This window comes from Leucopleurus acutus, assembly GCF_964270905.1.
Source record: "Leucopleurus acutus genome assembly, chromosome: 10".
In the NCBI taxonomy this organism is placed as follows: domain Eukaryota; kingdom Metazoa; phylum Chordata; class Mammalia; order Artiodactyla; family Delphinidae; genus Leucopleurus; species Leucopleurus acutus.
The window spans coordinates 2,665,979-2,689,736 of NC_139153.1; the positions used below are offsets into that span (position 1 = coordinate 2,665,979).

Below are 23,758 nucleotides of genomic sequence, written 5' to 3' on the forward strand. Positions count from 1 at the left end.
TCCAGATTTCCCAGCACTGCTTATTGAAGGGACTGTCTTTTCTCCATTGTATATCCTTGCCTCCTTTGTCATAGATTAGTTGACCATAGGTGCATGGGTTTATCTCTGGGCTTTCTATCGTGTTCCATTGATCTCTGTTTCTGTTTTTGTGCCAGTACCATATTGTCTTGATTACTGTAGCTTTGTAATATAGTCTGAAGTCAGGGAGTCTGATTCCTCCAGCTCCGTTTTTTTCTCTCAAGACTGCTTTGGCTCTTCAGGGTCGTTTGTGTCTCCATACAAATTTTAAGATGATTTGTTCTAGTTCCGTAAAAAATGCCATTGGTAATTTGATAGAGATTGCATTGACTCTGTAGATTGCTTTGGGTAATATAGTCATTTTCACAATATTGATTCTTCCAATCCAAGAACATGGTATATCTCTTCATCTGTTGGTATCACCTTTAATTTCTTTCATCAGTGTCTTATAGTTTTCTGCATACAGGTCTTTTGTCTCCCTAGGTAGGTTTATTCCTAGGTATTTTATTCTTTTAGTTGCAATGGTAAATGGGACTGTTTCCATAATTTCTCTTTCAGATTTTTCCTCATTAGTGTATAGGAATGCAAGAGATTTCTGTGCATTAATTTTGTATCCTGCCACTTTACCAAATTCATTGATTAGCTCTAGTAGTTTTCTGGTGGCATTTTTAGGATTCTCTATGTATAGTATCATGTCATCTGCAAGCAGTGACAGTTTTACTTCTTCTTTTCCAATTTGTATTCCTCTTATTTCTTTTTCTTCTCTGATTGCCTTGGCTAGGACTTCCAAAACTATCTTGAATAATAGTGGTGAGAGTGGACATCCTTGTCTTGTTTCTGATCTTAGAGGAAATGTTTTCAGTTTTTCACCATTAAGAATGATGTTTGCTGTGGGTTTGTCATATACGGCCTTTATTATGTTGATGTAGGTTCCTTCTATGCCCACTTTCTGGAGAGTTTTTATCATAAATGGGTGTTGAATTTTGTCAAAAGCTTTTTCTGCATCTATTGAGATGATCATATGGTTTTTATTCTTCGATTTGTTAATATGGTGTACCACATTGATTGATTTGCCTATATTGAAGAATCCTTGCATCCCTGAGATAAATCCCACTTGATCGTGGTGTGTGATCCTTTTGATGTGTTGTTGGATTCTGTTTGCTACTATTTTGTTGAGGATTTTTACATCTATATTCATCAGTGATATTGGTCTGTAATTTTCTTGTTTTGTAGTATCTTTGTCTGGTTTTAGCATCAGGGTGATGGTGGCCTCATAGAATGAGTTTGAGAGTGTTCCTTCCTCTGTAATTTTTTGGAAGAGTTTGAGAAGGATGAGTGTTAGCTCTTCTCTAAATGTTTGATAGAATTCACCTGTGAAGCCATCTGGTCCTGGACTTTTGTTTGTTGGAAGATTTTAAATCACAGTTTCAATTTCATTACTTGTGATTGGTCTGTTCATATTTTCTGTTTCTTCCTGGATCAGTGTTGGAAGGTTATCCCTTTCTAAGAATTTGTCCATTTCTTCCAGGTTGTCCATTTTATTGGCATAGAGTTGCTTGTAGTAGTCTCTTAGGATGCTTTGTATTTCTGCAGTGTCTGTTGTAACTTCTCCTTTTTCATTTCTTATTTTATTGATTTGAGTCCTCTCCCTCTTTTTCTTGATGAATCTGGCTAATGGTTTATCAATTTTATTTATCCTCTCAAAGAACCAGCTTTTAGTTTTATTGATCTTTGCTATTGTTTCATTTCTATTTCATTTATTTCTGCTCTGGTCTTTATGATTTCTTTCCCTCTGCTAACTTTGGGTTTTGTTTGTTCTTCTTTCTCTAGTTCCTTTAGGTGTAAGGTTAGATTGTTTACTTGAGATGTTTCTTGTTTCTTGAGGTAGGCTTTTATAGCTATAAACTTCCCTCTTAGAACTGCTTTTGCTGCATCCCGTAGGTTTTGGATCGTGTTTTCACTGTCATTTGTCTCTCGGTATTTTTTGATTTCCTCTTTGATTTCCTCAGTGATCTCTCGGTTATTTAGTAACGTATTGTTTAGCCTCCATGTGTTTCTGTTTTTTATGGTATTTTTCCCTGTAATTCATTTCTAATCTCATAGTGTTGTGGTCAGAAAAGATGCTTGATATAATTTCAATTTTCTTAAATTTCCTGAGGCTGGATTTGTGACCCAAGATGTGATCTATGCTGGAGAATGTTCCATGCGCACTGGAGAAGAAAGTGTAATCTGCTGTTTTTGGATGGAATGTCCTATGAATATCAATTAAATCTATCTGGTCTATTGTGTCATTTAAAGCTTCTGTTTCCTAATTTTCATTTTGGATGATCTGTCCATTGGTGTAAGTGAGGTGTTAATGTCCCCCACTATTATTGTGTTACTGTCGATTTCCTCTTTTATAGCTGTTAGCAGTTGCCTTATGTATTGAGGTGCTCCTATGTTGGGTGCATATATGTTTATAATTGTTCTGTATTCTTCTTGGATTGATCCTTTGATCATTATGTAGTGTCCTTCCTTGTCTCTTGTAACATTCTTTATTTTAAAGTCTCTTTTATCTGATATGAGTATACTTTCTTTTGATTTCCATTTGCATGGAATATCTTTTTCCATCCCCTCACTTTCAGTCTGTATGTGTCCCTAGGTCTGAAGTGGGTCTCTTGTAGACAGCATATATATGGGTCTTGTTTTTGTATCCATTCAGCAAGCCTGTGTGTTTTGGTTGGAGCATTTAATCCATTCACGTTTAAGGTAAGTATCGATATGTATGTTCCTATGACCATTTTTTAAATTGTTTTGGGTTTGTTTTTGTAGGTCCTTTTCTTCTCTTGTGTTTCCTATTTAGAGAAGTTCCTTTAGCATTTGGAACTGGTTTGGTGGTGCTGAATTCGCTGAGCTTCTGCTTATAAAGCTTTTGATTTCTCCCTCGAATCTGAATGAGATCCTTGCCAGGTAGAGTAATCCTGGTTGTAGGTTCTTCGCTTTCATCACTTTAAGTATATCATGCCACTCCCTTCTGGCTTGTAGAGTTTCTGCTGAGAAATCAGCTGTTAACCTTGTGGGAGTTCCCTTGTATGTTATTTGTTGTTTTTCCTTTGCTGCTTTCAGTCATTTTTCTTTGTCTTTAATTTTTCCCAGTTTGATTACTATGTGTCTCGGCATGTTTCTCCTTGGGTTTATCCTATATGGGACCCTCTGTGCTTCCTGGACTTGGGTGACTATTTCCTTTCCCATGTTAGGGAAGTTTTCGACTATAATCTCTTCAAATATTTTCTCTGGTCCTTTCTCTCTCTCTCCTTCTTCTGGGACCCTTATAATGTGAATGTTGTTGCATTTAATGTTGTCCCAGAGGTCTCTTAGGCTGTCTTCATTTCTTTTCATTCTTTTTTCTTTAGTCTGTTCTGCAGCAGTGAATTTCACTATTCTGTCTTCCAGGTCACTTATCCATTCTTCTGCCTCACTTATTCTGCTATTGATTCCTTCTAGTGTAGTTTTCATTTCAGTTTTTGTATTGTTCAGCTCTGTTTGTTTGTTCTTTAATGCTTCTAGGTCTTTGTTCAACATTTCTTGCATCTTCTCGATCTCTGCCTCCTTTCTTTTTCCGAGGTCCTGGATCATCTTCACTATCATGATTCTGAATTCTTTTTCTGGAAGGTTGCCTATCTCCACTTCATTTAGTTGTTTTTCTGGGGTTTTATCTTGTTCCTTCAATTGGTACATAGCCCTCTGCCTTTTCATCTTGTCTGTCTTTCTGTGAATGTGGTTTTTGTTCCACAGGCTGCAGGATAGTAGTTCTTCTTGCTTCTGCTGTCAGCCCTCTGGTGGATCAGGCTATCTAAGAGGCTTGGGCAAGTTTCCTGATCGGAGGGACTGGTACATGACTCTTTTTGACTTATGGTTTTCTCAGGGTAGTGAATTGACATTTTTACATTTTGTAGTTCTCCCATCCATGATCATGGTGTATCTTTTCGCCTAATTCAGCTCCTCCTTTATGAATTTTAATCGGGTTGATTTTTTTTCTTCCTATAGTTGTTGTGGATAATTCCTGTAAAAGGATTCCTAAATATTTTAGAGTTTCAGTTGCTTTTTATAAAATATATTATTTTTTCCATCATAAATGATAATGCAGGTTTGTCTGCAGACTGGCAGCCTCAGCATGACTGGGAGCTTGTTAGAAATGGGAATCTTAGGGACACCCCAGGCTTGCTGAACCACAATCTGCATTTTATTCAGTGATTCATATGCATGTTGAAATTTGAGAAGCAGTGGGTTAGAGGAATGCGGTGTTATATTTTTAAAAGTCTGCTTACATGCAGTCCAGTAAATAAATTACTAGATCTGGTCCCTGATTTTTCTCACTTTCATTTATTTTTCTCTTTGTGAATTTTCTAGATGTGGTACTTCAAGACCAGTTATTGCTTTGGGAGGGGCAACCATGACAGAGATGGAGGAGTTAATTGAGAGGCCGTCATTTAGCAGCTTAACAAACTTGTTGGAAAAGCAAACATTTCAAAGTAAGTTAGGATGGGACTTCGGAAATTTATAGTATAAGTAGACCTGGAAAAGAATTATGAAATATTTCAAATTCAGGATACTTCAATAAGATTCAAATTTTATTCAAAAGTAAAAACTACTACATGCAATTTTAACTTACCCGGTCCATCTCACCTCATCCGTCCGTCCATCCATCCATCCATCCTATCCCATCCCATGCCATGCCATGCCATCCCATCCCATCCCTTCCCATTCTTTCCCATCCCATGCCATCCCATGCCATCCCATGCCATCCCATCCCATGCCATCCCATCCCTTCCCATCCTTTCCCATCCCATGCCATCCCATGCCATCCCATGCCATGCCATCCCATGCCATGCCATCCCATCCCATCCCATCCCATCCCATCCTTTCCCACTCCACCAGTATTTCTGTGCTCCTGGTCCATGGTGTTGTGTGTATGGGAAACATGAAAATCTCTAATATTGACCAGAGACTTCCAGATAAATAATTACACTTCTATGTGATAGATGCTGTGTAGGGTGGGTATGTGGGATGTAGGGGTGGAGAGACTGTCTTTGGAAGATGAGAAGCCATTTGCTTCTTACGGTGGAATGAGGGAAATGGCACTCCTGAGAGCATATGATCTGTGTCCGACTCCCAGCAAGGACCCTCGGGTCCCTGAATCTACCTCCTCGTTCTTGGCCTAGATCTCCTCAGCAGTGTTTCAGCAAGCGGTTGTGTTTCCAGTATGAGGTGGAAAATTCTAGAGCCGGGGCACTTGCTTCCCGTTTCCCATTTGTTGAGCTGTAACTGCTGCAAATCGTTTCCTTAACCCTCAGTCAATCTGCTTTTCCCTGTTCTAGTCCAACCCTGAAGCTTCTGGAGTCAGGCTCCTCACTGGCCGTAGGAGATGTAGGGGAGTAACATCAGTCCTGTTTTTCAGGCCCTAAAAGACTAGGAACACCTTGCAACTCCTTCCGAGTTTTCTCTTTCCAGGTTAAACAGCCTCAGTGCTTTTTAATGTCCTTTAAGCATTTTAATGAGGTTTTCAAGCCATGCTTCTTTTTTTGAAGTAGAGCAAAGTACACAGAAAAATGTACAACGATGGACCCACAATTTAGGTATTAATATTTTGCCATATTTCCTTTATTTCCTTCTTGTTCCTTTTTTCTTTTCTTTCTTTCTTTTCTGTTTTTTTTTAAAGAAATAAGAGGCTACAGATACAGTTTATGCGCCCTTGGCTTCCCGTGCTTTTGAGAAGCGTACAGCCACCCTCGCCTAGAAATCGGTGTAACCCTCCCCTCCCCCGCCGCCCCCCTCTTTCTCACACGTTCATACAACATTGTAGTGATTTTTTTTTTGTATTTTTGTTTTTGCGGTTCGCGGGCCTCTCACTGTCGTGGCCTCTCCCGTTGCGGAGCACAGGCTCCGGACGCGCAGGCTCAGCGGCCATGGCTCACGGGCCCAGCCGCTCCGCGGCATGTGGGATCCTCCCGGACCGAGGCACGAACCCGTGTCCCCTGCATCGGCAGGCGGACTCTCAACCACTGCGCCACCAGGGAAGCCCTATAGTGATTTTTGGTTTCGTGAGTTACAGAAATGACTCCACGCATGCGTATTTAACAGCAGCTTGCTCTTTCTCTCGACTTTATTTCTAAGATTTATTGGTGTCAGTACATCTCAGTCCAGCCCCTTCTACCTTCTGTAAAGTGCCCTGTCGGCTAGTGCCCCCTTCATCCCTGCAGGCCCCGCTGAGGGATGTTTGAATAGTCACCAGTTTCCTGCTCTTACCAGGAACTGTCCTTGCGCGGGGTTCCAGCGCACGCGTTGGAGGGTGTAGGGTGCATGCCCGGTGGGATCGCGGGCGCAGGAAATGCGCTGTGACCGCTCAGGGTATGCTGCCTGTTTAGGGTCCCGGTTGTACTTCTTTGCCCTCCTGACAGCAACCCCGAGAATTCGCGCTTCTCCACATCACCCTTGCATAGTCAGGGGCCCAGTTCCTGATTATAGGGATGGAGACTATCTAGAATGCTTATCTGGTCAGCACTTAGGTCATTTTCCTATTCCCATTTCTTCACTTATGTCGTTCTGTTGTGTTTAAATTCTTTTTCTTGTTGATCCCCAAACCTTTATTTTTTAAGGTCTTTTGAATAACTCTGTGTAGTTTCGTGCACTGTAAACCTCACAGGCTGGGGTCTGTATCTTACCCTTTCCCTTCATGTAGGGTGTCTTGTTGTGTACCCCGGGTGTTCACCTCTTGCCGTCCAGTTTGTACTTTGGGTAACACTTGAGAGACCCTTCCTCAAACAGATGGCAGTCTAGTCTCCCAAATATTCTTCTAATGATTTTGAAGTGTTTGTTTTCCACCTTCAGTGTGCAACTCATTTTGCATACGGAACGAGGTGCCCTATAATTTCATTTGCCTCCAGATGGACAGTCAGTATCATTGATGGACTGGTCCATCTTTTCCCACTGATTTGAAATGCCACCTCTGGCCTCTGTTAAGTCTCCCTATGTGTGTGGCTGTATTTCTGGGCTTGCCTGCAATGGTCTGTCCTATTGGTCTCTCTGTCACAGAACCTATAGCTCATGGTTTTAGTTACCCACACTTATGTGTCTTATCATCTCCTTTTTCTTCTTGATCTAAGCTGGGTGCTGAGATGAGCATCTTATGTGCCTTTGCCCACTGACTCTTCTCGATGCCCTGAGGAGGCAGGTGCTGCCCCCATTCGACAGACGGGGGCGTCGAGGCTCAGAATGGTTAAGGCGCTTTCCCTGCAGGAGGGAGAGAGCTGATTCTAGAACTTTGGTGGTTCAGCTTCAAAGCCCAACCCTCAGCGCTGCGCTGAGGTTATAAGCCGACGGAGAGGAGAACTTGGGTATTGTGTGGTGCTGGTGTCGTCACAGCTGGCTCTGGGTAGTGGCGAGTTGGGGGATCAGGACCCCGTAGTTTCTTGCTGCGTGTAACCGACGACTGCTGTCCGCGTTGGGATGCGTCTCCCGGTTGCTGGGATAGACGAGGAGCACAGACTCTGCCTCCAGGGAGCCCCCAGAGCCTTCCGCATCCCTGCCGCGTGAAGCAGCCACGTACAGCCTCTGGGACAGGAGCTCCTCTTAACGTTTATTCCCTTCCTCTGATTTCACAGTTAAACGGAAAGAATCAGACGCGGGGAGGAAAAGCCAGAGGAGGAGGGAGAAATCTCGCATGGAGACAGACTCCAGGCTGGCAGGCCACGGGAAGCAGGGCACGTTCGCCATGCAGCTGGCGGTGATGCCGCTCCTCGCAGGTAGCCACACCCGTTCCCAGCAGCGTCCGGTCTCCTTGACCCGTGTGGCTAGAATGCCGGTAAACAGGACACTCGCAGTGGCCGAGCCCCTGCCCTACGCTCTCAGCCACCCCCGCCAAGTGGGCGTGTCTCCACTATACAGAGCGGGAAATGGAGGCGCAGCGAGGTCAAACGCGTCGGCCAAGATGACGCAGCGAGTAAGAGAAGCCTGGGTTTGAACCTAGGTCTGATTCCAAAGTCCAAGCAAACGTGAGAATAAGAAACGTCAATGGGCTTCCCTGGTGGCGCAGTGGTTGAGAGTCCGCCTGCCGATGCAGGGGACACGGGTTCGTGCCCCGGTCCGGGAAGATCCCACATGCCGCGGAGCGGCTGGGCCCGTGAGCCATGGCCGCTGAGCCTGCGCGTCCGGAGCCTGTGCTCCGCAACGGGAGAGGCCACGACAGTGAGAGGCCCGCGTACCGCAAAAAAAAAACACAAAAAAGAAACGTCATGGTTTTGTTTGCTACATAAGATGCTACTTGGTATAAACACGTTCCTGCAGATTTTTACAAAGACGTCTAGTAAAGGAAATGAGGAAAGGCGACCAGTATTTATGCCCTATCATTTACTTCTCACGGCCAACTCTGATCTTCCCAGTGAACTGGTGCTGGTGGTATAGGGCGTGGTTATCATTGTCACGATTTTTTCAGGGAGGAATCAAAACTCAGAGAAGTGAAGCAGCTGAACCTGAAGGCACACAGCTCAGTGGCAGAACAGGGGTTTGCTTCATTTGCTTTGCAAGATCTGTCACCGTTTATAAACTCAGTTTGATAAAGAATAAGTAGGTATTTATTATGTCCATATGTTTAGATAATGGAAGGCTCAGAATATATTTTGGGTAAAATTATGTGACTTTATTTTAAAAAGGGAATATGGGGGGAACCCTCTTCTTTTTAGAGAAAATAATTTCACACGTTTCATTGTGGGGTTTTTGGCCATCAGGGTGAACGAGTGCCCCCTTCTGGCCTATCTGGAGAAACTTAGGCAGACACGGAGGGTCAGTGAAACCCCATAGGGTCAGAGTCCAGTGCCGGGGGTGCCGGGAAAATCCTTATTTCCACAAGCGCTTGGGTTGATGTCGATATGTTTTGAGGAACTATAAACTTTTTTGTCCACACGTTTAGATGGATTTTTGAAAATTAGTTTCACCCAAAGTGAGTTTTCAGAGACTCTTACCCACTGCTGAGCCGTGTCCAGGAGGACCGGGCCTTTCACACAGCGGCCACGTGGCCCCGCCTGGGACAGTGACTTTGGTTCATGCTTCTTTGGTCTTGAACGCAGAAGCAACCGGTGCTGCTCCAGGTGGGCGGGCCCCGGGGGACCTGCCTGACCTGCTCCTTACTTTGCTGTGAGGGGAGGGAGGTGCTGAATGGTCCTGGTGTGCCCGGTGTGACCATTTCCAGCAGGTGAAGCCAAGAGGTGCCTGGGCCTCCCCCCCGTTTAACTTGTGCCGCCACGGCCCTGTACAGTGACAGTTATTGCAAGAGTGACAAACAGACTTTGAATCCTGGCTCAGCCCTTTACCAGCAGGTCGCCTGCTTTCTGTGAGTCTCAGTTTCCTCATCTGTAAAATGGGGACAGTAACTCCCACCCCAGGGGGCTGTAGGAAGCATCACGAGAGATAATGTGTGTAAACAGCTTGGTGGGGAGCCCTGCGCACGGCAGAGCTCAGGCACGTTACTGGTGAGGAGGTGGCAGCTGCCTCGCCCGGACATCTGGGTGGGCTGCGTGTAGGGCCCTGGGCCTCCGGCAAGGGAGGCAGAAAGATCCCTGCTCCCTGGCACCGAGGCCACGGCTTGTGGTCATGACTGCAAGTGGCCGTGGTGCAGCAGGCCAATTGTAGGTTTCTTTTTGCCATAAAATAGAATAGCATAAGATTATTCCAAAACCAGAATGATTATTTTTAGTCATCTTCAATTTAATTTTTCTAAAATAAATTATTTTATTGTGTTTATTTTTGGCTGCGTTGGGTCTCCGTTGCTGCACGCGGGCATTCTCTAGTTGCGGCGAGCGGGGGCTACTCTTTGTAGCTCTCATTGTGGTGGCTTCTCTTGTTGCAGAGCATGGGCTCTAGGCGTGTGGGCTTCAGTAGTTGCGGCACATGGGTTCAGTAGTTGTGGCGCGCAGGCTCAGTAGTTGTGATGCATGGGCTTCGTGGCTCCATAGCATGTGGGATCTTCCTGGACCAGGGCTCGAACCCATGTCTCCTGCATTGGCAGGCGGATTCTCAACCACTGCACTGCCAGGGAAGCCCCATCTTCAATTTAAGATTAGGCCTCAGACTTTGCATACCTTAGTGGTAAATATTGTTGGCCTGTAAGTGTCTAGAAAGGTTCTGTGTTTGGAGTGAACTCTTATGTTTACTTCACAGAGGAGGGGCCACACTTTTAGCCACGCAGGACTGGTTTCGACACTGGTTCTGCTGCATATTGGCCAAGAGTCCTTGGACGATCACTTGACATCCCTGGACCTATCGTGTTCAAGTCCGGCAGCTGTAGGTGCACAGACCCTGTGGTGGCCACTTGCCCTTGCCTTGTTCCTTACGTGGGACAGTGGTTCTCACCTTGGGCACTTATGCCCCCGGGGACACTTGGCACTCTGTGAGGCATCTTTGGGTGTCACAGGTGGGAGTGGGACACTGCTGAATGTCCCATGATGCACAGGATGGTCCTCATGACGAATAATTGTCAGTCCTCAAGTGTCAGTAGTGCTGAGGTTTAGATCCCTGCCCTGGATCATGGCTGACATCACCTGAGATTTCTGAATGTTGATATGAGTAGGTGTTTGCACTAGAGAGTCTTTCTAAACTGGACAATCTTCTATGAAAAGGCTGGCAAAGTTCTAGAACACAACTCAGAATTGGCTATGGTCTTAATGAGTTGGTTTTGAAGAGAGTCACAGGGAGAAGTGGGGGGTCCCCAGGAGATGCCCACAGCCCAGGCAGACAGTGTACACCTCGGGCCCAGGGCTTGTTCTGGAAGCAACTGCTCTTTCTGAGTGTGAGTGATGGGGCTCTCTCATGCCCTAAAAATATATTTACCAGCATCATGAAAGAAATAGAATTGGTCTTTTTGAGCGCAGACCCTGTGCTAGGAGGGGCAGTGTGCCTGACACCTTCCCGTACATAATCCCTCTTCATCCTCTTAACCCTAAGAAGGGTGGTATCTGTCCATTTTGCACACAGTGAAATCGAGCCTCAAAGAGCCTCTGACTTGTTGTAGGTCACATGATGCCTAACAGTCGGATTTAGGGTTTGAAAAATCTGCTTGCAAATCGGGAGCATTTTTTTTTTTTTGGCCTTCACCAGTGTCTCTCCACCTGGTGAAATGTATGGGCCCCTTTTGCGAGAAAAGTATTCTCACAGCTGCCCACGTGCCCTGCAGTGGTCAAGTCACCCACCCTTTTCTGCAGTCGCACTGTTGCACAACTGTCACAGCGGGAGGTGTTCCAGGCTGGATTTGGCTCGAATGTATCACTTGTGTTCTATGTCAGTACCTACGCTTCCCTCCCTGGATTACAACGGTGAAAGTGACGCCGCTGGGCACCAAACACAGACACTGGTGTTATTTGTTCCTGAATGTGTTCTAGTCTAAGAGAACTGCCTGGAGAAATGCTCCAGAGCTTTCTGCGGTGAAGGACTTGTTCCGTGTCTGCTCATAGCCACACATGGCTGCTGAGCGTGTGACGTGGGACTCATGTGATGAAGGAAGTGCCTCTTAATTAATTAATTTATTTATTTATTGGCCATGCTGTGCGGCATGTGGGATCTTAGTTCCCCGACCAGGGGTTGAACCTGTGCCCCCTGCAGTGGAAGCGCGGAGTCTTAAGCACTGGACCAACAGCGAAGTCTGAAGGAAGTGCATTTTAAATTATATTTAATTTTAATTAATTTAAACATAAATATCCACATACGGCCAGTAACTATGGGACTCGCAGCGCAAGTCTGGTGGTTCTGGAATTACTTGGAGAGATTTTAAAAATCCCAGTGTGGAGGCTACAGCCCAGACCAAGCCCATGAGACTGGGGGTGGGACCCAAGCGTCATTGTTCCTGGTTGTAGCCTATAGATGATTCAGGAAATGCTTATTTCACAAGGTGATCATCAATATTAAATCACAAAATGAAATTCTCTTAGAGAACCTATGGGATCCCAGTTGAAAAAGTGGTGCAGACATACTGCCTGTAGATGTTTCCCAATTATTATTTTTTAAAGTTTTCCTCTTTTCGGTGTAATTTTATCTTTGGCTCTCAGGTTGCCTGATCCCTCCTGTGCTGGTTTCGGGGCCATTCTGAATAACATTCTAACGCTGTGTGTATCTCCCTGCAGGATGGCAAACTGTCGTGAGTCATGGCAGTGGGAGGTCGGCCAACGTCTTAGATTGTTTTTTGACCCTAAAAACAGAAGTTCCCCTCATGACTGAAGAGCAAAAGCGGGACTTAAACCCCCTGACCATAGAGATCAAGTGTGTTTCCTGCCTTCCATCACGGTCTGTGTCCTTCAGTGAACTAGAGGTAAGAGTGAGCCAGGCCAGCTGGTTTGAGAGCTGCTTTTCCCAGCCATCTGCCCATCGCCTGTCGCCCCTCACCCACAGTGGCCCTACATGAGAAGTATGATCATCAACCCCATTTCCTCATTTAGGATCTCACAGCCAGAGAGCAAAGAGATTAGGTTCCTGGGATCAGGAGTTACCAAGTGTGAGGTCTCCTCTGCTACACCACAGGGTTCTTCAGGTGCAGGTAGCGACCCTCCACTCAGGAGGAGCCCTATGCTTCCTTGTTACAGCAGCAGTGCTTGCCTAGTCCTCGCTTATTTCGAACCAGCCAGTTTAGTGCTGCTGTTTACCTTGGGAGTCCCCTGTTCCTCTCCTGGTGGGTCCCTGTCCCTGGATTCTGTGTCTTGCTCTTGCTTTGTTTCCTCTTTGATTTTGCTGGAGCACATCCTCCTGTAGCTTTCTGAGAAGAGGTTAATGGGAGATACTTGTTTTATGATCTCTTATGTCTGAAAATATCCTTATTCTACCCTTATACTTGATTGATAGTTAGGGTATAGAATTGTAGGTTAAAAAATCATTTTCCATCAGTTTAAAAAATTTTTATTGGAGCATAGTTGATTTACAATGTTGTGTTAGTTTCAGGTACACAGTAAAGTGAATCAGTTATACATATACACATATCCATCCTTTTTACATTCTTTTCCTATATAGATAATTACAGAGTATTGAGTAGAATTCCCTGTGCTATACAGTAGCTCCTTGTTAGTTATCTATTTTATATATAGTGGTGTGATCTCCCAATCCCAGTCTCCCAATTTATCCCTCCCCCATCTCCCCTGGTAACAATAAGTTTGTTTTCTACATCTGTGACTCTATTTCTGTTTTGTAAATAAGTTCATTTGTACCATTTTTTTAGATTCCACATATAAGCAATATCGTATGATATTTGTCCTTCTCTGTCTGACTTGCTTCACTTAGGATAATTTCTAGGTCCATCCATGTTGCTGCAAATGGCATTATTTCATTCTGTTTAATGGCTGAGTGATATTCCATTGTGTATATGTACCACAACTTCTTTATCCACTCCTGGATAAATTATCTATCCATTGATGGACAGTTAGGTTTCTTCCATGTCCTAGTTGTTGTAAACAGAGCTGCAATGAACACTGGGGTACGTGTATCTTTTTTTTATGTATATAAATGTATTTATTTATTTATTTTTGGCTGCATTGGGTCTTTGTTGCAGCGTGCGGGCTTTTCTCTAGTTGCGGCAAGTGGGGGCTATTCTTCATTGCGGTGTGCAGGCTTCTCATTGCGGTGGCATCTCTTGTTGTGGAGCATGGGCTCTAGGTGCATGGGCTTCAGTAGCTGTGGCACGTGGGCTCAGTAGTTGTGACTCGTGGGCTCTAGAGCGCAGGCTCAGTAGTTGTGGCGCACGGGCTTAGTTGCTCCGTGGCATGTGAGATCTTCCTGGACCAGGGCTCTAACCCATGTCCCCTGCATTGGCAGGTGGATTCTTAACCACTGCACCACCAGGGAAGCCCCATGTATCTTTTTGAATTACGGTTTTCTCCGGATATATGCCCAGTAGTGGGATTGCTGGGTCATATGGTACTTTATTTTTAGTTTTTGAAGGAACCTCCATACTGTTCTCCATAGTGGCTGCACCAATTTATATTCTCACCACCAGTGTAGGAGGGTTCCCTTTTCTCCACACCCTCTCTAGCATTTGTTGTTTGCAGATTTTTTTGATGATGGCCATTCTGACTGGTGTAAGGTGATACCTCATTGTAGTTTTGATTTGCGTTTCTCTGATAATTAGAGATGTTCAACATCTTTTCACATGCTTTTTGGCCATCTGTATGTATTCTTTAGAGAATTGTCTGTTTGGATCTTCTGTCCTTTTTTTTTTTTTTTTTTTTTTAGGTATGAGGGCCCCTCACCGTTGTGGCCTCTCCCGTTGTGGAGCACAGGCTCTGGATGCGCAGGCTCAGCAGCCATGGCTCACGGGCCTAGCCGCTCTGTGGCATGTGGGATCTTCCTGGACCAGGGCACGAACCCGTGTCCCCTGCATCGGCAGGCAGACTCTCAACCACTGCGCCACCAGGGAAGCCCTCTTCTGTCCATTTTTTAATTGCGTTGTTTTGATATTGAGCTGCGTGAGCGGTTTGTATATTTTGGAGATTAATCCTTTGTTGGTCTCTTCATTTGCGAATACTTTCTCCCATTCTGTGGGTTGTCTTTTTGTTTTGTGTTTGGTTCCCTTTGCTGTGCAAAAGCTTTTAAGTTTAATTAGGCTCCATTTGTTTATTTTTTGTTTTTATTTTCATTACTCTAGGAGGTGGATCCAAAAAGATATTGCTGCAATTTATGTCAGAGAGTGTTCTGCCTATGTTTTCCTCTAAGAGTTTAATAGTATCCAGTCTTACATTTAGGTCTTTAATGCATTTTGAGTTTATTTTTGTGTATGGTGTTAAGGAGTGTTCTAATTTCATTCTTTTACATGTAGTTGTCTAGTTTTTCCAGCACCACTTATTGAAGAGACTGTTTTTTCTCCATTTTATATCCTTGCCTCCTTTGTCACAGATTAGGTGACCATAGGTGCATGGGTTTATTTCTGGGCCTTCTATCCCGATCCATTGATCTATATTTCTGTTTTTGTGCCAGTACCATACTGTTTTGATTACTGTAGCTTTGTAGTATGGTCTGAAGTCAGGGAGTGTGATTCCTCCAGCTCCGTTTTTCTTTCTCAAGATTGCTTTGGCTATTTGGGGTGTTTTGTGTTTCGATACCAATTTAAATTTTTTTTGTTCTAGTTCTGTGAAAAATGCCATTGGTAATTTAATAGGGATTGTATTGAATCTAGATTGCCAAGGTGACTATCTATAAAAAGGTCTGCCTGAAAAGCTGGCCCTTGGCAGGTGTCTAGGAACTTGAATCGTTCTCTAGTGAGAGTGGTTCCTGGGCCTGACTGTTTCTGCCAACAGTGCTGACCATGCTTTCCTCCAGGGCATATTGGGACACAGGCTGGGGGAGCCTAATACCAGCCCCAGTCAAAACCCTGGGTGCTGTGTCTCCAGTGAGCTCCCTGGTGGACAGTACGTCACCTGAGTTGTCACAGTCAGTTGTGCAGGAGCTCAATGCATCCTGGGACACACAGTAGGAGGCCATGGGGAGATGGCGCCTGTCCCCCTGCTTTGCCTCGCAGCCCTTTTCCCTTTGCAGGCTTTGCCTGGTCTCGTCTGACCTTTATGAAGCCCAGCTGTGGGTCCCACCACAGCTGAGTCCTGAGGTTCTCCTAGAGAATCACGGATCTGGGGTGGCCCCGGGGCCGCCGACTCAGCAGTGTTTTCCTGCTTTGCGGGTCACTGTCCCTGTTTGTACAGTCCTTGTTTCCTCAAGTTGGTTTTTCTGTTTGTTTGGTCTCCATCGTCACATCTGTCTCAATCCCCTGGTTCGCTGCTCATAGGTAAGAGTGGGGGCCTCAAAAGCAGCCTTGGGTGCCGAGCGGGCTTGTGGGTTCTGAGCCTCATGCTGCGGTGGCCTGGGTGGGCTGGTGGTGGGGAGACCTCAAGTTCGATCTCTGGAGGTCTCTGCCAGTTGCCCACCTGGAGGGTAAGGGTCTGGTAGCCAAGGGATGAAAAGGACGTGGGGTCTGCATTGGATGGTCCGTGAGCATTTGGTCACCTAATACATCTGGTTTGGGTAGGAGCTGAATGCCATCAGCTGTCCCTCATTCCAGAGACCCTCTGGTTTTTTAATTTTTAAAATAGCAGGCAGAAAAGTAAAACTATCCTACAGAATCGACTCTTTTCTCTGGTGTACAGTTCTGTAAATTTCAGTTCATGTGCGCATCAGCGTTCTCACCACCACAGTGAGGATACAGAACACCTCTATGACCGCACCCCCCAAATTCTTTTGTACTAGCCCTTTATGACCACATCTTCCCCACCCGCACTCGCGGCAACCGCAGATGTGTTCGTCGTGATAGTTTTAACTTTTGAAGATTGTCGTCCAGATGGGGTTATATATTGTGTAACATCCACACTAACAACCTCTGCTGCAGCAGGGAACAACACGTACAGCCTCCTTCCCTCAGAACGATGCCGGCGAGGTTCCCGCAAGCTAGAATTCATCCCTTTTTGCTGCTGAGTCGTATTCTGCAGCTGGATGGAACCGCAGTCTGTCCGTCCGTTAACCCATGGAGGATGTTTAGGTTGTTTCTGGTTTGGGACAGTTACGAATACAGCTGCTAAAACATCTGTGTGCGTGCTTTTGTGTGAACATAAGCCTTCAGTGCTTTAGGATAAATGCCCACAGTTCTTTAGGATAAATTCCCGGGCTCTGTGGAGAGGCTATGGCTGCCCTCTCAGCAGCGGTGTGCGGGGGCTCCAGCTGTGCTTATCCTCCCCAGAGCTTGGTATCATCAGTGTTTTATTTTTAATTTTGGCCACTCTAATGAGTATGCAGTGTTATCTCATCGGGGTTTACCATGCATTTCCCTGATGCAGAGTGATGTGGCGCATCTCTTAATCTGCTTATCTGCCACTTTATGGCCCCTTTGGTGAAGTGTCAATTCAAGTTTTTGCCCACATTTCAACTGAGTTCTTTTTTTTAAAATAAATTTATTTATTTTTGGCTGCATTGGGTTTTCGTTGCTGTGCACGGGCTGTCTCTAGTTGCGGCGAGTGGGGACTACTCTTCGTTGCGGTGCGTGGGCTTCTCGTTGCGGTGGCTTCTCTTGTTGCAGATCGTAGACTTCAATAGTTGTGGCTCACGGGTTCCAGAGCGCAGGTTCAGTAGTTGTGGCGCGCGGGCTTAGTTGCTCCGCGGCATGTGGGATCTTCCTGGACCAGGGCCCGAACCCGTGTTCCCTGCATTGGCAGGCGGATTCCTAACCACTGCACCACCAGAGAAGTTCTCAACTGAGTATTTAGTTTTCCTGTTGTTGAGTTGAGAGTTTTTAAATCTATTCTGGATACAAGTCCGCTTTTGGATGTATTCTTTGCAGATATTTCCTCCCAGTCTATAGTCTGCCTTTTTATTCTCTTATTTTAATTTTGATGAAGTCCAAATTATACATTTTTGTCTTCTATGGATTGTGTTCTTGTGTCACATCTAAGAACTCTTTGCCTAACCCCTGGTGACAGAGGTTTTCTTCTATGTTTATAGTTTTACATTTGGATCTATAATCAATTTTGAGTTAATTTATGTATAAGGTTTAAGTTAATGTTCATTTTTTTTTGCAAACACATGACTAATTCTTCCAGCACCATTTGTGGAAAAGACTTCTTTTTTCCATTGAATTTCTTTTGCATTTCTGACAAAAATCAGTTGGCTGTACTGGTAGAGGTCTATTTCTGGATCCTTTATTCTTCTTTTTCAAAATTGTGTTCGCTCTTCCAGTATCTTTGCCCTTTCATATAAATTTTATTTATTTATTTATTTATTTCATATAAATTTTAGAATCAGCTTGTCTCTATCTACAAAAACTTGTGCTAGGATTTTGCCTGGCTTTGCACTAAATCCATAGATCAGTCTGGGGAGAACTGACGTCTTACTGTGTTGAGACTTCCAGCCCCTGAGTTCAGTGTGCCCCTACATTAGTGTAGGTCTCCTCCTTTCTCTCTCATCAGTGTTTTGAAGCTCTCAGGACCCTTCATTCATTTGCCTGCACAACAAACTAACAGCCTCCCGCCAAGCAGTAGGGGAGGGGAGGGCACTTGGGCCGGCTGGCTTCTCGGGACTCGCAACAGTTCCCTTGCTGGGCTCTTTGCTGTGACCCCCAGATCCAGAGATGCTGGGTCCTGCCAGTTCCTAAGCCTTTTGGGGATTTTGCAGAGAATGTGGCTGGTTCGCAGCTTCTCCATTACATGCTTGGGGTTTGGCTTCCTCACCTGTGCTGTGTCTGCACCACTTGCTCGTCCCTGTCCCAGCGCTCATGCTGGCTTCTCTTCTCTTCTCCTTGTCCTTGTATGTTTATGTCTTAAAAAAAAATTCGCTGTGGTTTTAGGGGAGTTCGGTGAGGGGTGTAACCAGATGTATGTGTTCAGTCTGCCACTTGAACCGCATGACGTGATGTTTAGTTCATGTCCCCAGTGGGCTGAAGTCGCCCGCACAAGGGACCATGGTGTCAGCGTCCCCAGTGCCTAGCCCGGGGCCTGGTACAAACAGGAGCTCAGTGACCATCATTCGAGCATGAGAGCCAAGGAACAGGACATTCTGATACACTGTTTGTGTCACAGTTCATCTGTTCAAAGAGGATTCCCCTCACTCAGATTTTCAGTTGCCTGCCCAGCTGCTGCCACTGCAAACAGATTACAGGTTGGGAACTTGAACTTGCCAGAGGGCAGGTCCAGGAGAGAAAAGCAATAGGGGGTTTCCTTCCACTCTCTCTGTCTCATAGGGTTCCCACACCCCATTCCTTGGAACAGAAAGAGAGCTCTGTCTCTCCATGCCTGGTGCAGAATTCTGGGATTCAGGCTTCCTTTGCGTCTAGTCTGGGACATGCAGGAAGAGAATAAAACCCAGGAAACTCACTGGGTTTGGTCTCTTTCTCCAATCTGCCCACTGCCTTTTACTTTTCAGAAGGTGTTCTCTGCATCTCTGTAGGGTTTTTTTTTCTTTAATATTTATTTATTTATTTAGGCGGCGCCAGATCTTAGTTGCAGCACATGGGACCTTCGTTGTGGCATGCAGGCTGCTTAGTTGCGGCATGCGGACTCTTAGTTGAAGCATGCCTTCTGTTGTATTCAGTGGGAGGTGCAGGGTGGGTGTGCTTATTCCGTTTAACCAGATTTGAAAGCTCCTCTTTTATTTTTCTTTAGAATATCTATTCTTTTTATTGATATATTGTGGATACGAGTCCTTTGTCAGATATGTATGCATTGTACATATTTTCTGCCCATCTGGAGCTTGACTTTAATTTTCTTAATAGTGTCTTTGATGAAGTCCATCTTATCAACTTCTGTTGTGATTAGTGCTTTTTGTGTCATATCAAATAGATCTTTTTTCCCCCCCAAGTTTATGAAGATACTACCCTGTGTTTTCTTCTAGGAGAGGTATGATTTTAGCTTTTATGTTTAGGTCTATGATTCCTCTAGAATTAATTGCATTTTCCTAACCATAAAAATAGTATATTTCTTCCTTTAGATTTCTTTAATTTCTCTCTGCAGTGTTTTGTAGTTTCCAGTGTACAGGTCTTCCACATCTTTCATTTCTTCCTAAGCGTTTTATGTCTTGATGCTGTTGTAGGTGATATTTTAAAATTTTCAGTTTTAGAATTTTCATTGCCAGTAAATAGAATTATGATAGTTTTGACCTTGATGATATACTTTTACTTTTTAAAAACCAAACAAGTAGATTTATTTTATGTACTTGATCATTCTAATACCTGTGCCTTTGTACATCTGGTTTTGCTAGTGGTACCTTTTTCCCTTAGGTGTTTTGTGATTTTTACTATGATCCCATGTTTGATGGAACTTTCTCTGTGGGAATTCTTTGAGGCCTAGGTTGGAAGTGGATTTCTCCAGAAGGTTTTCTTAATTATTTCTGCCAGGTACCTGGGAGCCCTACCAACCCAGGATTATTTTTAAATAAAATTTCAGCATCAGTGGGAAAAGAAATAGTAAAATAAACAGTACCCTTGGAGTATGCATTCGAACCACACACTTGTGTAACGGTGAGCTTCTGATGATAAAGTTGTAGCATGCGCAAGGTTTCCTGTTTCTGTCCCGACACAGCCCTGCCCCCTGCCTGCAGCTCAGCCTGCGAGTCCTCTTAAACCCAGACCCAAGTTCTGCTTGGTCACTTTATATGCTAAAGGTGAGCCGTGCCAGCCCTCCAGATTCGTGTCTGGGAAACACGGATTCTCTGTTCTAAAAGCCACTCCTCTCCACACTTTCTGTGCCCGGCCATGGGACGGGAAGAAGGCGCAGGGCCTGTCCTCGTGGCACTGGCCATCCGGGGGAAGTAGTTGCTTCAGCTGCCAGCTCAGTGCCGTACACGTGGCTCTCGGGCCTCGCAGTGGCCTTGCAGAGTGGGCTCTGTCCTTGGGGTTTGTGAATGAGGAACCACAGGCCGCAGGGGCTGCAGGGGCTGCCGGGCGTGAGCCTGGGGCCGGGATTTGAGCTGCTGGGTGGGGGCCACCTGGAGAGGAGGGGGGCCGGCAGGGGGTGCCCGCGGCTGCACCCGTGACCGCCGCCCCTGCTCTCTCGCAGCGGCTGTGCACCCCCGTGTACTGCAGGTACCAGTTCTACAGGACCCCAGTGCACAGGACTGAGGGCCAGCCCCATGGGACCCACGTCTACTTCCAGGATATCAACGTCATCTTCCTTGGGGCCATGCACCCCAGCGACCTGAGGGAATACCTGGAGGGCCCCCCGATGGTGGTGGAAGTTCATGACCGGGACCGCAAGTCAGAGGGGTATTCCCGCAAGCCCGCCCTGTTTGGGGAGGACCCGCTGGATTCATACCTCAACCTCCAGACCCTAATTTCCCCGAAAGAGACGGAGAACAACCCCTTTGAAACCCAGGATAAGATGTGGGACCCTTACGGGGTTGCCCAGGTCAGCTTTGCCGACCTCCTCCTTGGCCAGAAGTACTTGAACCTGGTTGTCCCCGTCCACAGCTGCGAGCCCAAGGCCACGCGCCTCGGCCATGACAGCAAGAGCAGGAAGGCGGTGGGGTTGCGGGTGCCCGGAGACGGCCTGCGGCACAGCCCGATGCCCCCGGGCGACTACCTGGAGGCCAGCTGCCTGCTGAAGCTGCGGGCGGGCGTGGCGGTGCCGCTGTGGGCCGGGACCGAGGCCCTGGACGCCCACCCCACGGCCTCCCAGTTTGGCCGCGTCATCTTCGTGTTCACCTCCAGTAAGCTCTCACTCCTGCACGGCCTGCTGCAGGACGTCGCCGTGATCAACGCCGGGGCCCTGGGCCTGGACTCCTGCCCCGTGGAGGATATCCAGCAGATCCTGTCCGCCTTGAAGATGCCGGCGAAGATCCAGGAGCGGCCGGACCTGGACGTGCTCACTGGCTTCCACCTGCTGGACGGGCGGGGCCACCTCCTCATCCTGGAGGGCTTGGCCGACCGGGGCCTGAGGCGGCTGTGGGAGAGCCACCAGAGCCGGTAGGTAGGTCTCCGTGTTTCTGGGTGGGGAGGGGTGGCCAAGCTCAGGTTCTGTGACGCCGACTGTGGGAGGGACCTGTTGATTTGGTGCCTCTCGGGGTTCGTATAAGGCACTTCGCAGAGCTCAGCAGCTGGGAGAGCCGCTTGCCTTTGGTTGAAGCGAAGACTTCAGGGGTATATGGAAGGGAGGCTGGTTCAGGAAACTGGGTCCTGCCTTCACACTCCTGAGGCGCCCCCCCGACCAGCGGGGAGCAGAGTGTTCTACACGGCCCTGAGAGGGACACCACAAGGACACAGACGTCAGCTCGTCCCGAGGGAGACAGGGCGGATTATTGTGAGGCTGGAGGGCTGCTTACGCTGCAGAAGTCCCCTTCCCTGGAGGCCCAGGCGCCCCCGATGGCCGCCCCCTGGAGATGTTGCAGAGGCAACGGAAGTGTCCCCTTCTGGGCCGCAGCAGGTGGCCCCTCGTGGTCCTTCCGTTCTTTAGTTGTGGTGATGGGATAACTCCCTTTTTCTTTCATGATTTGCAACTATCCTAGTTGGGATCAATAGGGCCTTCCTTCTCTTCTCTGGAGGCCCCCTATCTGTTCTCAGAGCTCAGATGCCCCATGACTCAGATGCTGACAACAGCAGGGTGTCCGGATGTTGACTGTGTCCACCTGGGGTGGGGGGCTGTCTTGATGTGCTGATGGCCAAGAGCACGGGGGCAGGGGAGGCGGGGAGGCCGCCTCATGGCTGGTTATCCTCCCAGGAGACCTGAAAGCATGCATACACACAAAAACGTGCACATGGATGTTCATAGCACCGTTATTTATAATAATCAGAAAGTGAAACAACTCAAATGTCCATCAGCTGATGAACAAAACATCCATACCATGGAATAATATTCAGCTGTCAAAAAGGAATGAAGTATTGATACAGATACTTCAACACGGATGAACCTTAAAAACATCATGCTAGGGGACTTCCCTGGTGGTGCAGTGGGTAAGACTCATGCTCCCAATACAGAGGGCCCAGGTTTGATCCGTGGTCCGGGAACTAGATCCCTCATCCATGCTGCAACTAAGAGTTCGCATACCACAGCTAAGGAGCCGGTGAGCTGCAGCTAAAAAGCCCGCCTGCCGCAACTAAGGAGCCCGTGAGCCGCAACTAAGGAGCCTGCGAGCTGCAACTAAGGAGCCCGCCTGCCTCAACTGAGACGTGGCTCAACCAAAACAAACAAACAAACAAAAACTCATTATGCTAAGTGACCTGGAGGGCATTGTGCTAAGTGAAAGAAGTCAGACAGAGAAAGACAAACACTGTATGTTATCACCTACATGTGGAATCTAAAAAATAAACTAGTGAATACAACAAAAAAGAAACAGACTCACAGAGAGGACAAACTAGTGGTTACCAGTGGGGAGAGGGAAGGGGGGAGGGGCAAGATAGGGGTAGGGGAGGAAGAGGTACAGACTATTGCATATAAAATAAATAAGCTACAAAGATCTATTGTACAGCACAGTATAAGATTTTGTAGTAACTATAAATGGAGCATAATCTATAAAAATTTTGAATCACTATGTTGTACACCTAAAACTAATATTGTAATCAACTATGCCTCAATTAAAAATTATGCTAATAGGGACTTCCCTGGTGGCACAGTGGTTAAGAATCTGCCTGTCAGTGCAGGGGACGCAGGTTCAATCCCTGGTCCAGGAAGATTCCACATGTCGCACAGCAACTTAGCCCGTGCGCCACAACTACTGAAGCCTGCACGCCTAGAGCCCGTGCTCCGCAACAAGAGAAGCCACCACAGTGAGAAGCCCGCACACTACAAAGAAGAGTAGCCCCCGCTCGCTGCAACTAGAGAAAGCCAGCGTGCAGCAACGAAGACCCACCGCAGCCAAAAATAAATAAATAAATAAATTTAAATGTTATGCTAATAAAAGGAGCCAGACATAAAGGGCTACCTATTATATGATTCCATTCATATGAAATGTCTAGAATAGTCAAGTCCATAGAGATAGATCAGTGGTTTCCAAGGTCCGAGAGGAGGGATGCAGGAGAAGTGGGGAGTGATAAAAATGTTCTAGGATTAGACAGTGTTTGTGGTTGCACAACATTGGGAGTATACTAAAACCACTGAATTGTACACTTATTTTGGGGGGGTATACTATTTTATTCAAATTTAAATTTCACCATCAAATACTGAAGTATATGCTGGCCCTGTGTTCAGATTTTTGAAATAAAGGTGGACAGACAGATTTAAGGGTGCAATGTATTAAGCACTGTACAATATATTAAACAATTAGAGAAAATCTA

The 23,758-nt window shown here is 46.3% G+C and overlaps 1 protein-coding gene across 1 annotated transcript in view; it reads left to right on the forward strand.

The window, feature by feature from the left end:
* Nucleotides 1-23,758, forward strand: part of CFAP92 (cilia and flagella associated protein 92 (putative)) — a gene marked incomplete at both ends in the record, with an annotated part of 129,553 nt that overhangs the window by 15,000 nt on the left and 90,795 nt on the right. Inside the window, 4 exons of the mRNA XM_082847443.1 lie at nucleotides 4,408-4,529; nucleotides 7,659-7,799; nucleotides 12,165-12,349; nucleotides 20,550-21,454. Coding sequence (XP_082703569.1) covers nucleotides 4,408-4,529; nucleotides 7,659-7,799; nucleotides 12,165-12,349; nucleotides 20,550-21,454 — 1,353 coding nt within the window. The remainder of the gene's footprint in view (nucleotides 1-4,407; nucleotides 4,530-7,658; nucleotides 7,800-12,164; nucleotides 12,350-20,549; nucleotides 21,455-23,758) is intronic.